This window comes from Cetorhinus maximus, unplaced genomic scaffold, assembly GCF_964194155.1.
Source record: "Cetorhinus maximus unplaced genomic scaffold, sCetMax3.hap1.1 HAP1_SCAFFOLD_197, whole genome shotgun sequence".
In the NCBI taxonomy this organism is placed as follows: Eukaryota; Metazoa; Chordata; class Chondrichthyes; order Lamniformes; family Cetorhinidae; genus Cetorhinus; species Cetorhinus maximus.
In genome coordinates this window covers 674,850-690,997 of record NW_027596176.1, presented here as the reverse complement: position 1 = coordinate 690,997, position 16,148 = coordinate 674,850, and the positions used below count along the sequence as shown (strand labels likewise).

The following is a 16,148-nucleotide window of genomic DNA, read 5'->3' as shown; positions in this document are numbered from 1 at the left end:
GGAATTCAAAAGGGAATGAGACTGTTATCTGAAAAGGGAGAATGTGCAGGGGTACAGGGAGAAGGTGGCAGAATGGAACTGAGGGTATTTTTCATTCAGAGAGCCAGTACAGACACGATGGGCAGAATGATCTCCTCACTGAGCTGTAACAAATCTATAATTCTGATTCTCTCTCCCATCCTCTCTCTCCCTCGTTCTCTCGCAGTCTCTTTCTCTCCCAGTCTCTCTCTCTCTTTTTCTCTGTCTCCCTTTACGACCGAGTCTCTCTCTGTCTCTCTCTCCCTTCCAGTCTATCTCACCCCCAGTCCCTCTCTCTCTCTGTGTCTTTCCCTCCCAGTCTCTCTCTCCCTCTTTCCCTCTCTCTCTCCCAGTCTCTCTCTCCCTCTTTCCCTCTCTCTCTCCCAGTCTCTCTCTCTTTTTCACTCTTTCTCTTTCTCTCCTACTCTCTTCTCTTTCTTTCTCTCACAGTAACTCTCCCTCTCTTTCTCTCTCTTTCTCTCGCAGCTTCTCTCTCGCTCTTTCTCTCCCAGTCTCTCTCCCTCTCTTTTTCTCTTAGACTCTTTCCCTCTATCTTCTAGTCTCTCTCTCTCGTTTTGTCCCAGTCTCTCTCTTTCTCTGCCAGTCTCTCTCCCTTTCTCTTTCTCTCCCCATTTCTCTTTCACTCTCTATTTCTCTTTCTCTCTCTATCTCTCCCAGTGTCTCTCTCTCTTTTTTTCTCTCCCAGTCTCTCTCTCTCTTTTTTCCTCTCTCTCTCTTTCTCTCCCAGTCTCTCTCTCCCTTTCTCTCCTTCTCTCTTTCCCAGTCACTCTCTCGCTTTTTCTCTCTCACTCTCCTTCTCGCCAAGTTTCTCTTTCCCTTTCGCCCTCTCTCCCAGTCTCCCTTTCTCTCACGCTCTCTTTCCCATTCTCTCTCTCCATTTCTCTCTCTCTCTCTCCCAGTCTCTATCCCTCTCACTTTCTGTTCCAGTCTCTCTTTCTCTTCCAGTCTCTCTCTCTTATTCACTCCCAGTCACTCTCTCTCTTTCTCTCACAATCTCTCTCTTTCTCTCTCGCACAGTTTTTCTCTCTTTCTCTCTCTCTCTCCCAGGCACTCTCTCTGGTCCTCTCCCAGTCTTTTTATTTTTCTCTCTCCTAGTCTCTCTCTCTTTCTCTCTCCAAGGCTCGCTCTTTCTCTCCCAATCTCATTCTCCATCTTCCTCACCCAGTCTCTCTCTCTCTCTTCATCTCTTTCTCTCCCATTCTTCTCTATCTCACTTTCACTCTTACTCTCCTAGTCTTCTTTCTCTTCCTATCTCTCTCTCTCTCTATTTCTCTCCCAGCCTCCCTCTTTCTCTCCCTCTGTCTTTGTGTCTCTTTCTTTCTCTCTCTTTCTCTACCAGTCTCTCTCTCTCGCTTTCTCTCCCTGCCTCTCGCTCTTTCTCTCCCAGTCTCTCTCTCTTTCTCTCCCATTATCTCTCTCTCGTACTCTCCCAGTCTCTCCCTCCCTTTCTCTTTCTCTCTCTGTCTCCCAGTCTCTCACTTTCTCTCTTTCTCTCTCCCTGTCTCTCTCTCTCTCTTTCTCTCCTAGTCTCTCTCTCTCTTTCTCTCCTAGTCTCTCTCAATTTCTCTCTCAGTCTCTCTCTTATTCTCTCGCAGTCCCTCTCTCTCTTTCTCTCCAAATCTCTTTCTATTTCTCTCTCTCCTTTTTTTCCTATTCGCTCTCTTTCTCTCTCTCTCTCTCTTTTTCTCTCCTAGTCTCTCTCTTTCTCTCCCAGTCTTATTCTCTCTCTTTCTCAACCAATCTCTCTCTGTCTCTCCCATTCTTCTCTCTCTCACTTTCATTTTTCTTGCCCAGTGTTCTCTCTCCCAATCTCTCTCTCTTTCTTTCCAAGTCTCTCTCTACCCCTCTCCCTCCTTCTCTTTCTCTCCCAATCTCTATCTTTTACTCTCTCTCCTTTTCTCACACCGTTTCTCTCTCTCTCTCTCTTTCTCTTCCAGTCTCTCTCTCTCACCCTCTCTTTTTCTCCCAACTTCTTTCTGTCACTCTCTCCCCAGTCTCCCTCCCTCTCTTGCCGACCCACTCTCTCTCTTTCTCTCCCAGTCTCTCTTTCTCTCCCAGTCTCTCGCTCTCCCTTTCTCTCTCTCCAAGTCTCTCCCTCTCTTTCTCTCTCTCTTTCCCAGTCTCTATCTCTCCCACTTTCGCTCCCAGCCTCTCTCTCTCTTCCAATCTCTCTCCCTTAATATCTCCAAGTCTCTCTCTCCCTCTCTCCCAGTCCCTCACTCTCTTTCCCAGTCTCTGTCTGTCTTTCTCCCCAGTGTCTCTCTCTCTTACTCTGCCAATGTCTCTCTCTCTTTCTCTCTCTCTTTCATTCTCTCCCAGTCTCTCTTCCTCTCCCAGTCTCTCTCATTCTTTCCCAGTGTCTCTCTTTCTCCCTCTCTCCCAGTTTCTCTCTTTCTCTTGGAGTCTCTCTCTCTCTCTCCTTTTCTCCCAGTTTCTCTATCTCTCTGTCCCAGCCTCTCTCTCCTTCTCCCCAACCTCACTTTGTCTCTCTCTTTCTCCCGTCTCTCTCCCAATAGCAATGGGGTGAATGGCCTCCTTCAGCACTATAACAATTCTGTGATTTTATTTGCTCCTTTCTCCTCCCTGTGTTCCCGCTTTCCCACCCTCCGGATTTCTGCTGTTTGATGCCTGATTGGTTGTGACGACTGCCTGTGATTAGGCTCAGCACGCTGATTGGTTGAAGTGGCTGTCGGGCAGAGCTTGAGATCGTTGATTTGCTCAATCTTCTGGGAGTCACCGGGTAAAGCTCCCTGATTGGATGCAGCTGCTGTCCGTCTCAGAGTGACATGAAACGATTGGTTGAGGAGTCCAAGGGCCAGGCTGTAAGGAGGCAGAGACAGTTTGTGAAAGTTGTACTTGCATTTCTGGGTGTTGGCAATGAGGTTCAGCTTCTAATATTAAATTTGATTTGCATTTCTGCATCTGTGTGTCATCAGAGGTCAAATGGAGTTTTAGTTCCACTTATAAAGGGGCTTGCATTTCTAATGAGGAGTTTTACGACTCCAAAAGGAAAGGTAAAAAAACAAGGACAGAAGAATTGGACTGTTGCCTAGCAACAGGGGAATAGCGAGGCAGGTCCCTCCCACAGACACACACACAGAAGTTTTGATTTGAAGTTGTGGAATTTGGTTGTTTTTTTTTAATTGAAAGCTGCTGCCAGGAGAGGCTGGTGCAAAGGGTGCAGATTGCCAGCCCCAAGCTAAGGAAAAGACCCCAAAAATCCAGGGGAGCGGAGCAGGAGAAAGTAACAAGCAGACCTCCTAGGCAAAGGAAGGACAGGAACCTAGGGGATAAAAAGGTCCTGTTAGTGTTCTTAAGAGTGCGGGGCAAGCAGTAAGGCTTCAGGCTTCAGATTAAAACAGACAAAAGCTGCAGAAAGCAGTTTTAAAGTGAGAAAAGCTTGCAAGAGGCAAGAAAGCCCAAAGAGATGGCTAAATTACTGTAACTGTTTGCTATGTGAAACGTGAAGCAGTGGGGTGCTGTGGAGGTGGAGCTGGTGAGAGAGAGAGTGTGTGGCAGACAGCTTGAATGCATATGGTGACCCAGGGAAGAGGAGCATTGGAAGGAGAGTTCGAATCCCTGGAGTTGATCCCTTGTGGAAGGCGTCTGAGAGAAAAAGTCAGTTTGGGAGAAGATTTGAAGGTGAGGTCTTGGAGAGCGGAGATTGGAAACATTCGTGTGAAGGACGGAGTTCAGCGAGACTGAAGGTTGACTCATGGTGTAACAAGCGGGAATTGATGAGAGAGCCATAGGATCTGGTTGAGGTGATATCTGTCACTTGGTTTCAGTGTGTTAGGCTTACGTGGACTGTGTACTTACAGTGAATATTAGAGTAGAAGGTAACTTTTGTAACTTGTACTATCCATACAAATCTGTATATATCTGTAAAGGTATAGTTGTGGGAGAAGGAGTATTGTGATACAGTTCATCTTTTATTGTTGAATCAATGTTTTATTTTTTTGTTCAAAGTTCATCAGCTGACTCTGGTGAATCTGTTCAGTCGCCACTCTCCACGTATTTAAACAATCAAATAACAGTTCGGAATTATCAAGCTGGGTTCCACTCTGGGATCAGGCTTGTCCATTGATAACCTCAGCTGGGAGCGTCAGACCGGCGCACAGGTTCCTGATTGGCTGAGGATGCTGTGCGTGTCCTAAGGGTGTTGATCCCCGATTGGTTGTGGGGGGGCGTCAGTTACCGGCGGAGCTCCATGATTGGATGGGGCTGCTGTCCATCACAGGGTAGCAGGAGCTAATTGGGAGTTTGTGGATAAATATTCCACTCATGGGCTGGAAACGCTGGGAGGCGCCTCTGGTCTGTTCTCAGTTGTACTGTTTCTTCATTAATTGAACAATGGGTGTAAGTGGATATTTCACCAAATTCTTCACCTGCTCTATGAACTTGGACTGAGTCATCCCATAAATAAATGTGTTTGTGCAGCAACTTAAGTTCAACAGCATCCATCCGACTTGTGCAAATGTATATTCAGCATGCGTGTAATCAAAGGGATCGGTTCCTGCGATGGTATAATATAAGAATTCAATAACATACACCGACCACAGGAGAATGAAGCTGCCGGAGATGGTGAAGAGTAAAATCACAGATTTCCTCCTGCTCTCCATCTCTGGGTCACTGCGATTCTCTCCCTGGCTCTGACCCCTCAGTCCCTTACGTACCCGACTGGCCACTAAAATGTGTCTGACTGTCAGAGCGTTGAGCGACAGGATTAAAGCGAACGGGAGCAGTGGGGTTAAAACCGTATCAAACCTGTCAAATCCCATCCATCTGGGGTCAGTAAAATAGCTTGGCTTTGTAGAACAGAACCAGGGTACATTGTTGATGATATCTCCAGGTTCCTGTGTAAAGTAGCGTGGGGTGTTTTTTAAACAGAGCAGAACGCCGGTTGTTGCTAGAACCACAGCCGCAGTTTTCTCGGTGCAATATTTTCTTTTCAGCTTCTGGCAACAAATGGCCACAAATCGGTCAAAGGAGAAAGTGATGGTGAACCAGACAGAACTGTCTGTGGCTGCACGATTCAGGACAATGAGAATACTACACACAGGAGTGACTTCCAGGAAAGACACTGGGAAATAATAATAACTGAGCTGCCTCAATACAACCTCAGTGATAATGACCAGTAGATCCGCCATTGCCATGGCCACCAGGTAGCGAGTGGTGCAATTGGAGAGACCACACTTTCCCCGGGAAAGTATCAGAATTGCCAGTAAATTAGCTGTAAGAGAGAGCAGGGAAAGGAGACTGGGAATTAGTGATGCACAATTGTCCCTGTCAGGCTCAGAAAATAAGGGCAGGAATTTACCCCCAGATAACGTGTGGTATGGGTGGTAAGTGTGCGTGTTTGTGTGTGTTTGGCTGAATGTGTGTGTCTTGGCGGGGTCTGTGGTGTGGGGATGCGGAATGGATTGGCAGGGTTTGAAATTCAAAAATCAGAGCCATGACCTGAACACAATGTAAATATTTTACTGAGGTTGCTTTCCGGGTTTAACTCTGAACATCTGTGTTTCCTCATGGAACCCTCCACCCCATCCAGAGCCATCTGAGATTGGCAGTCGGAACCAGAGCACCTGCCATACCCCAAACACAAACCCCCAGTTTTGGAGCTTCCCCAGGATTGGGACCTCTCCCAGGATTTGGCCACAGCCCAGCTTCAGACCCTCGCTGGATTGGAACGTTCTTGCGATTGGAGCCTTGGTTGGGCTGGACTGCTCTCTCCCTTTATTGGTATCACTGTGTTCAGACTATCCCCGAGTTCTGACCTTCCCAGGTCGGGACCATCACCAGGTTCGGACCCTCCGAGGTTCGTACCCTCCCAGGTCGGGACCCTCACCAGGTTCGATCCCTCGCTAGGTTCAGAACCCCCATCAGGTTAGGACCACAGGCCACAAGTTAGGAGTGTGATGGAATAGTCCCCACTTGCCTGGATGAGTGCAGCTCCCAAGGCTCTAAGGAAGCTGGACAACATCCAGGACAAGGCAGCCACGCTTGATCGGCACCACATCCACAAACATTCACTCCCTCCACCACCGACGCACAGTAGCAGCAGTGTGTGTACCATCTACAAGATGCACGGCAGCAACTCACCAAGGCTCCTTCCACACCTATGGCCACTACCATTTAGAAGTGCAAGGGCAGCAGACACATGGGAACACCACCACCTGGAACTCACTCACCATCCCGACTTGGGAATATATCGGCCGTTCCTTCACTGTCGCTGGGTCAAAATCCTGGAACTCCCTCCCTAACAGCGCTGTGGGTGTACCTACACCACACGGGACTGCAGCTGTTCAAGAAGGCAGCTCACCACCCACCTTCTCAACGGGCAATTAGGGATGGGCAATAAATGCTGGCCCAGCCAGCGAAGCCCACATCCCGAGAATGAATAAAAGGAAAACACGCCCCATGTTCGGACCCTCAATAGGAATGCCCACTCCCTATTTTTTACCCCACTCAAACACCGACCCCTCACCCAAACCCAGCAGTTTTCAAGTGTATTTGCATTCGGGCCATCATCCGGTTCGGTCATTCCCCAGGTTCTGACTCCCACAGGTTAGGACACTTGCCAGGTTAGTATCCACACCAGGATTGGGCCCTCCCCGGTTTTGGACCCTCCCCAGGTACAGAACCTCCCTGTGTCCGGTCCTTCCCAGGTTCAGACTCTCCCGGCTTTGGAACTTCACCGGGTTCAGATCCTACCAGGGCTCAGACCCTCCACTGGTTCGGACCCTCTCCAGGTTCAGACCCCCCCCAGGTTGAGACCCTCCCCAGTTTCAGATTCTCCCCAGTTTCGGGCCAGCCCCGGACCTGGGCCCTCAGTTGGTGCCAGACAATCCCAGGTTTGGACTCCCCATATGTTTGTCCAGTCCCCAGATTTGGACACTACCCAGATTCCAACTCTCCCCATATTCCGACTCTCCACAGGTTTCGACTCTCCACAGGTTCCGACTCTCCCCAGTTTGCGACTCTCCCCAAATTCCGACTCTCCCCAGGTTCCGACTCTCCCAAGGTTCCGACTCTCCCCAGGTTCTGACTTTCCCCAAATTCCGACTCTCCCCAGGTTCCGACTCTCCCCAGGTTCCGACTCTCCCCAAATTCCGCCTCTCCCCGGGTTCAGGCTCTCCCAAGGTTCAGGCCCTCCCCAGGTTCAGACCCTCCCTGTTTTCAGAATGTACTGAGGTTCAGACCACCCCTGAATTCAGAGCCTCCCCAGGTTCAGACCCTCCCTGTTTTCAGAATCTACCCAGGTTCAGACCACACCCGGATTCAGAGCTCACCACGTTCAGAGCTTTACCAGGTTCATACTCTCCCAAAGGTTAGGACCCTCCCCAGGTTTGGACCTTCCCCATAATCATCACATTCTATTAACTTTTATAATTACCTGCTGTACCTGCACACTAACCTTTTGAGGTTCATGCACTAGGACACCCAGATCCCTCTGAATCTCAGAGCTCTGCAATCTCTCACCATTTAGATATTAAGCTTCTTTTTTACTCTTCCTGCCAAGATGAACAATTTCACATTTGCCCTCATTATACTCCATTTGCCAAATCTTTGCCCACTCACTTTCTATGTCCCTTTGTAGCCTCCCTACGTCCTCTTCACAATTTACTTTCACACCGACCTTTGTTTCATCAGTAAATTTAGCCACCATTCCTTCGGTCCCTTCATCCAAGTCATTGATATAAATTGTAAAAAGTTGAGGACGCAGCACTGCTCGCTGTGACACACCACTCGTCACATCTTGTCAACCAGGAAAAAGACCCATTTATGCCTACTCTCTGCTTCCTGTTAACCAGCCAATCTTCTATCCACGTCAATATGTTACCCCCTACACCATGAGCTTTTATTTTCTGCAATAGCCTTTCATGTGGCACTTTATCAAATGCCTTCTACAAATGTAAGTACAGAACATCCACCGGTCCCCCTTTATCCACAGCACATGTGACTCCTTCAAAGAACTCCAATAAATTGGTGAAACATGATTTCCCTTTTTCAAAACCACATTGACTCTGCCTGATTAACCTGAAGTTTTCTAAGTGCCCGACCATGAATATTTTAAATTATAGCTTCTAACATTTCACTTGTCACAAATGTTAGGCTAACTAGCCTATATTTTCCTGCTTTCTGTCTCCCTCCCTTTTTGAATAAAGGATTTACATTTGCTAATTTCCAGTCTAATGGAATCTATTGCATTTAGCAAAATTAAAACCAGCGCATCAACTATCTCACCAGCCGCTTCTTTCCAGACCTTTAGGGTGAAGCCCATCCAGACCTGGGGATTTGTCAGCACTCAGCCCCAACAATTAGCTCAACACCACTTTACTGGTGATTGTAATTTTACCCAGTTCCTCCCTCCCTTTACAGTTATTTGCGGGTTGTTACTTGTGTGCTTTATAGTGAAGATCGAAGCTAAATACCTGTTTAATTCATTCGCCATCTCCCTACTTTCCATTATCAATTCCCCAAACGCACTCCCTATAGGACCAGTTCTCACTTTGTTCACTCTTTTCCGATTTAAATATCTATAGAAGCTTGCACTATCCATCTCGATATTACTAGCGAGCTTTCTCTCACACACTCATTTTTCTGTCTTCGTTAATATTTCTCTCATCCTTTGCTGTTCCTTATATTCTTTCCAATCTTCTGACCTGCCACCCATCTTTGCGTAATTATATTCTTATTCTTTAAGTGTGATACTCTCTTTAACTTTTGTAGTTAACCACAGAGGGTGGGTCCACCCCTTGGAACTTGTCTTTCTGATTGGAATGTATCTATTCTGTGCACTCTGAAATATCCCTTTAAATGTCTGCCACTGAACCTCTCTTGACCTAACCCTTAACCTTGTTTGGCAGTTCACTTTAGCTAGCTCCACTTTCATGTCCTCATAATTGCCCTTATTTAAGTCTAAAATCCCAGTTTTAGACGCACTCGTTCCTCCCTCAAAATGAATGTAAAATCCAGTCATATTCTGATCATTGCATCCTAGGGGTGTCTTCACTGTGAGGTTATTAATTAATCCTACCCAGTCATTCTTTACCAGGTTCAGTATAGCCCGCTCTCAGGTTGGCTCCTAAAGATGCTCTTCTAAGAAACGACCCCGAAAACATTCCATGAACTCTACAACTAAGACAACTTTGCCCATCTGATTTTTCACCACCAGGTTCAGACCCTCCCTGGTTTCGAAAACTCACCAGAATCGGACCCAGATCCAGCATCGGGCCCTCACCAACATCGGACCCTCACCAGCATCGGACCCTCACCAGCATCGGACCCTCACCAGCATCGGACACTCACCAGTATCGGACCCTCACCAGTATCGGACCCAAACCAGCATCGGACCCTCACCAGCATCGGACCCTCACCAGTATCGGACACTCACCAGCATCGGAACCTCACCAGCATCGGACCCTCACCAGCATCGGACCATCACCTGGCTCAGACCTGCACCTGGCTCAGACACTCACCAGCATCGGACCCTCACCTGGCTCAGACCCTCACCTGGCTCAGACCCTCACCTGACTCAGTCTCTCACCTGGCTCAGACCCTCACCAGGCTCAGACCCTCACCTGGCTCAGACCCTCACCAGGCTCAGACCCTCATCAGGCTCAGACCCTCACCTGGCGCAGACCCTTCCCAGGTTCGGGCCGTTGCTGGATTCAGGCCCCCTCATTGTTTGGAGAATCCACAGGTTCAGACCCTACCCAGGTTTGGACCTTCCACAGATTCGGACCCTCCCCGGGTCCATGCACTCTCTGGGTTTGGACCTTCTAAAGTTCAAACCTTCATCAGGAGTCTAACTCTCACCAGGTTCCGATCCTCTCCAGATTCGGGCACTTCCCTGTCTAGAACCTTCTTAGGGATCCGAGCATCGGCCGATGGGACTAAAGGCTCTGGGGAATAATGAAGGAGTTTCAGAAGCACTGGTGTGGAAGGCAGCATTGTCAGAACAGATGGAGCGGAGGAGGGGAAACTGGGAGATATTGGAATAGAATCATCCCACGAAGTGGGGAGGGAGGAAGTATTATCCAGGGAGCTGTGAGAGTCGGTGAGATTAGAGTAGATATTGGTGGGAAACCCATTCCCTGAAATGGGGGTAGAGAATTCGAGTAAATGAGGGGAAGGGAAGTTCCTGAGATGGACCATGTGAAGAGAAGGAGGTGGAAATTAGGAGCAACATTTTTTGCGTTAAAATCAAACGAAGGAAATGGCAAAACACAGTCATCAAAGAACCCAGGAACCTCAGAAATATTGGAACAATGACTGGTCCATGCATCCTACACAAAGGCAGCATTGCGAGCACACATACAGGCTCTCTCCGCGGGACAATTAGAGTGTCTAATATCCCTATGTTTCCACCCAAGGTCCACACACCTACACTTCACCACAGGCTCCCTGTCCACAAATCAGGATGATGACCCTGTGAGGGTTCTCATTCCTGGAACAGAACCGATGAAGAGAGAGAGGCGTTCCAGCTGGAATTGAGAATGAACAAAGTGGAACGATACCAATCCAAATGGGATCTTCGGAATGACCCATAAGGAGATGGTGGTGGGGAACTGGCCGCGTAATGGCCTTTTGATGCTATTAGGAAAGATCCCACCCGCTGTGCGTTGAAGGAGAGCTCGGGATTCACTGGAATTTGGAGCAGAGGGAACTCGGCTTCAGGAGCACGGCTCCCAGCTCAGGACAGAGGGTGCCACTCAGGGTGTGGGACAGTCAGGCCAGAATGAGGCAGCGGATGAAAACTCAGAGGCTGATGAACGGAGCGAGATCTCTGGGATAAAAGCAAAATACTGCAGATGCGGGAAATCTCAAACAAAAGCATAAATAGCTGGAAAAACTCAGCAGGTCTGACAGCATCTCTGGGGAGGAAGACAGAGTTAATGTTACGAGTCCGTTTGACTCTTCATCAGAACTAAAGAGAAATAGAAATGAGGTGAAATATAAGCTGTTTAAGGGGGGGTGGGACAGGTGGAGCTGGATAGAGGGCCATTGATAGGTCGAGGCAAAGGAGAGATTGCCAAAGATGTCATAGACAAAAGGTCAAAGGGGTGTAGACGGTGGTGATATTAGCTAAAGGATGTGATAATGGTGACATTAAGGGTTGAAAGCAGGATAAGCAAGTGACAGGTGGCCCTAGTCGGGGTGGGGTGGAGTGTGAGGATGGGATCCAAATAGGCTAAAAGGTGGAGATAAAACAACGGATGGAAATACATATTAAAAATAATAATAGAAATAGGTGGGTAAATAAAAATCTGGGAGGGAAAAGGTGGGAAAAAGAAAAAGAGATCTCTGGGGTTTGGGGGAGTGGAGCGGGGTGTGGGGTGGGGGAGGTTGTGGGGAGGGCGGGGAAAGGAACTAAACAGACAAATGTTAATGAATAATTACAACCCAAAAACTACAACATGTTTCAGGCTGGTTTTTGATCAGGTGATGAAGGAGAAGGTAAATCCTCTGGGTTGGATGGAAGGCCCGGATACAGACTGAAATAAAACAGATAGGGAGAGACAGCAGGGACATTATTCAATATACATTACCCATCACTAGAACATGATTAGAGGACACAACTACAGCTCATATAATTCATATATTAAAAGCAGAACATAGACCAAGTCCAAAGAACTATAGACCCGTTCACAAAACGTCAGTGGCGGGAAAAATAACGGAGTCAAAAATCGAATAGAAACACATCCAGAAACACACAATATAATGAAGAGTAGTCAGCACAAGGTACAAAAGCCAGGTCAGATTTGAGTAACTTCATTGAATTATTGACCCGTTATTAGACATTTTAGATCAGATTAGTACAATAGATGGAAAACATTGTCATTCTCTAAAGACCTTCAGTAAGTTGAAACATCACAGATTGGTGAATAACCTCAGAGCCAGTGGAGTTAGGGGACAAGCAGCAGACTGGACAGGGAGCTGGCTACAAAGAACAGGAAACAGGGAACACGGGATAAAGGGGATTTACTGAGGCTGGTGGGAGGTGGGGAGTGGTGTTCCACAGGGATCAGCCCTGGGATCACTGCCCTTCACCGTTTACATCAAAGATATGGAATCGGGAAGCAGAAAGATAATTTCTAAATTTGCAGCCAAATCCAAATTGAGAGGATAGTGAACACAGAGCAAGGATAAAACAAAATACCTGAACACATTAATAATAACTAATAGACTTTCCCAGTGGACATTTCAATGGGAAATTCATTTAAACATAGCTAAACATCAGGTGGTGCATTTTGATAGGAACAGTGAGGGTCCCAAATAATCCTTGGGAATGACTTGCCTCAAAGGGGTCGAGAGGTTCAGGGGTTCATGGGAACAGGTTCACAAAACATTTAAAATAGCAACACAGGTTAACAAGAAGATATAAATCCAAAAAAAGCAGTGGGCTTTATTTCTAGAGGAATGGAAGTGAGAGGATAAAAACTCAAAGAGGATTGGAATACTGTAACAATGCTGTCGGGTCGCTCAAATGTAAGTAACTCGGTGAAGTCTGTTTCTGTTCAAGTAGTTCAATGGAAAACAGAGAAATATCGAGGCATGTGACATGATACACCCATTAGCAAACACCTTCAATGGACAGCTCAACTCTTGCCTTTTTCAGCCTATTCTATTGCTAAAACACAGAGGCTCCATGGAATGGAGAGATCACTCAACAAATAAAAAGCATGGTTTCAACATCGAACCAACTTACTTCATTCGGGTTAGTAACCCACACTCAGCACAATTCTACACTGACAGATATCCCCACTAATACATGGTCGGTTGGATCAGGTATTGAACTTTGGAGAGCGACCCATACTCAGAACAATTCCCCAATGATAGATACTCCGAGTACTACATGCTCATTGGGGTCAGATTTCACCATTGGTTAGTGACCCATACTGAGTACAATTCTACACTGACAGATACTCCACGTAATACATGGTCACTGGGGTCAGGTACTCAGCTCTAGAAGTGACCCAAACCCAGTGTGATTTTAATCTGATTCCCCCTAATACCTCCCTTCAGGGAATCTGACTTCACTGAGTTCAGGTTCAACATTACACAATATTCCACTAAAATCAATAACTTGATCATTCAGAAAGTCTCTCAGTTACAGAAAGATGTTTATTAACTTTTAAGGAAATGGATTGAAAATGGAGAGAACTCAAGATATTTGACTGAGGCAAATGAAATCACTGATCAGGTGTCTGTATAGTGGTGAGCACTAGATCAGCAAGTAACATTCTCAGTCACAGAGTAAAACCAGAGACCAGCTCACACACAGATTTACACAACTTCAATGGTTATAGACACTCACCAGGAACTCCAATAATTGCGAGGAAGGTGTAATATATTTTTTTAGCCATTTCAATCGGCAGATGCATTGTCAGTGTGAAGTGATGTGTCCCTTTGGGCTGCAGGCAATCTCTGTTTTCAACTCTGAGGCGATACATTCCCAAAGCCTTTCATTTATACCCTGTGGGATCACCTCTGGGGATATGGAGATTGGAGCATCCTTCAACTTTGCTTTCAAAAATGAAGAAACAGATTGTGAAATGGAGTTCGGTGATGGAACATGTTTACTCCTGACATTGAACTGCCACATCCCAAAGACTGGACAATGTGGAGCACATTGTTTAAATAAAATGAGAAGCTGTATTCTCCCACCAATGGCGATGTCACCTCAAACACCACATCAGCCCCATCCCTGGGTCTCATATTGTTTCAGTGACATCCTTCACTTGACTGTGACCCATTCAGTAATTACATTCCAAATGTTCGAGTGTCTCTCTCAGAGCTGTTCCACTACACTCTGGGATGTAGCTGCCCTCTTTCAATGTGGACATTCAGTGAAATGATGGAAGTTCGTTAGTTTTGATTATTCATTGTAGAATTCAAACCATCATGGACCTGAAGCTAATTCAACAGGCACAAAATGCTTCCACATCTCAACCCAATACAGCAAATCAAACTGGTCCATGTCTTTAACCCAATGGAACAGTACGGTCCCTCCAACACATAACAAACACATCAACTGATACAGCCCGAGAACTGGTAAAGATGCAACAATGGATGCAGACCCTCAAACTGGTACAGACCCTCCAACCGTGACGGTTTCTGATTCATTTTTGTGATTCTTTTCTCTGGCTTCTTTTTCTGACATTTTCATTCTGACTTTTCATTGACATTTTTACAAGATGCACAGCAGGAATTCACCAAGGCACCTTCGACAGCACCTTCCAAGCCCATGACCTCTACCCTCTGAAGGAAAAGGGCAGCAGCCACAAGGGGAACACCCACGACCTGGAAGTTCCCCTCCGAGCCACTCACCATCCCAACTTGGAAATATACCGGCCGCTGCTTCACTGTCGCTGGGTCAAAATCCTGGAACTCCCCCCCTACCAGCACAGTGGATGTACCTACACCACATGGGACTGCAGCGGTTCAAGAAGGCGGCTCACCACCACCTTCTCAAGGGGCAATTAGGGATGGGCAATAAATGTTGGGCCCAGCCAGCGACGCCCACATCCCGTAAATGAATTTTAAAAAATGTGAGTGTTTTATGACTTCTTTACGACTCTATTTTCAGAATTTCTTTCACACAAGTTCTGCCCTGAGCCTCAATTTGGGGCTGGCGCTGTCACTACCTTTTTTTGTGTGCACTGTAATTTCGGGACGCTCCCTCAATTTTTCCCTCCCCTCAATATTTGGGGTGCTCGTTTATTTTTGGAGTTCCCTTCCTAAATATCCACCCCCACTACTAAAATTTAAGGCCCTTCTAAGAATGCTGTAGCTTTACCTCTTTGCCTCACACCCACCCTCCTCCACCCCCCCCCCCCCTCACCCCCCACAACTTGGAACCTCCATTTAAAGCCATCTGCATTTTCCTGTCTCCCTCAAGTTAAGGGACCCCCCGCCCCTTCAATTTTGTCCCTCCTTTTTTTTCCCACTTACACACTCCCCTTTGTCTCAATGTTTGGGTGCCTCCACCCTCAGGGATGGGGAACCCCCTCAATTTTGTGGGGCTCTCCCTCAAGGCTGACGCTCCTCTATTTTTGGGTGACCCGTCAATTTACAGGGGTGCACCATACATTTTGGGCCACTCTTTAAATTGGGCCAGTCCCCATTTTGGCCCCACCATTCCGCCCCCCACACCAACCCCCAAAATCTTCCCTCCCAACCCCGCCCCTGCGACACCCTCAATTTACGCAGCATTTTTCAGGCCCGCTCGATAGTTCCTGACTTTCCTTCTGACATATTTTCCTGACAATTTGTGCTCCCGCCTCAGTTTTGGGGTTCCTTCAACTCATTTTCAGGGGGCCACCATCATATTTTTTCCACATGCGCTGCAATTTTTGACCTCCCTCTGAATTTTCCTATCCTCTCAATCAATATTTGGAGAGGACACCTCAATTTCTGGGACACACGTCCTCAATATCCACCCCCCATTCAATGTGGAAGGCCAGCTCCTGCTCCCCTGCCCCCACCCCTCACCCCGCACCGTTCGCCACCTCAATTTGACAGCAATCTGCATTTTCTAGGCTCCCTCAATTGATGCCACCTTCATATATTTACTGACCGTTCTGTCCCAGACTCTTTGCTTTTGCCTCTCCTCCACCTCAACTTTGCAGTGTCCCAACCCTCAACATTGTGGCTCCCCCTTAACTATCGGCCCCCAGTCCACAATTCTGCTCCACTCAATTTTGGACGGCCCCTCAGTTCATTGGCGTCCTTGCCAATTTTGGGCCATGCCTTCCGATCTGGGATTGTCCATGAAATTTGCACACCCTTCCCCCACCCGTGCCCCTCTCCATGCTTCCCACCCCTGGACAATTCAATGTGGGGTGCCCCTACCCATATTCCCTCCCCCTCAACATTTGGCCCCACCATCGATTTCCCAGTCCACCCATCTACTCCCAACCCACCCCCTCCAGCTCCGAGGGCCCCTCATTCATTTTTCAACATCCTTCATATGCAATTTTCCTCTCCCTGCAAATCGCCCCCTCCCGGAACATTCCTTCTGCAACATTTTCTCCTTTCAATTTATTTCCTGAAAATCTACACATTCCACCCCCCCTCCCCACCCCACCACCTCCTCCCCA

General features: G+C 47.4%; 1 protein-coding gene across 1 annotated transcript; it reads right to left on the bottom strand.

Moving 5' to 3' along the window:
* Positions 1-4,361: 4,361 nt before the first annotated feature.
* Positions 4,362-7,708, bottom strand: LOC144673018 (putative G-protein coupled receptor 139). The gene is made up of 2 exons (XM_078535016.1): positions 7,675-7,708; positions 4,362-5,272 (listed from the first exon to the last, which is right to left on the bottom strand). The coding sequence occupies exons 1-2, from the start codon at positions 7,706-7,708 to the stop codon at positions 4,362-4,364; spliced, it is 945 nt and encodes a 314-aa protein (XP_078391142.1).
* Between the last annotated feature and the right edge of the window lie 8,440 nt (positions 7,709-16,148).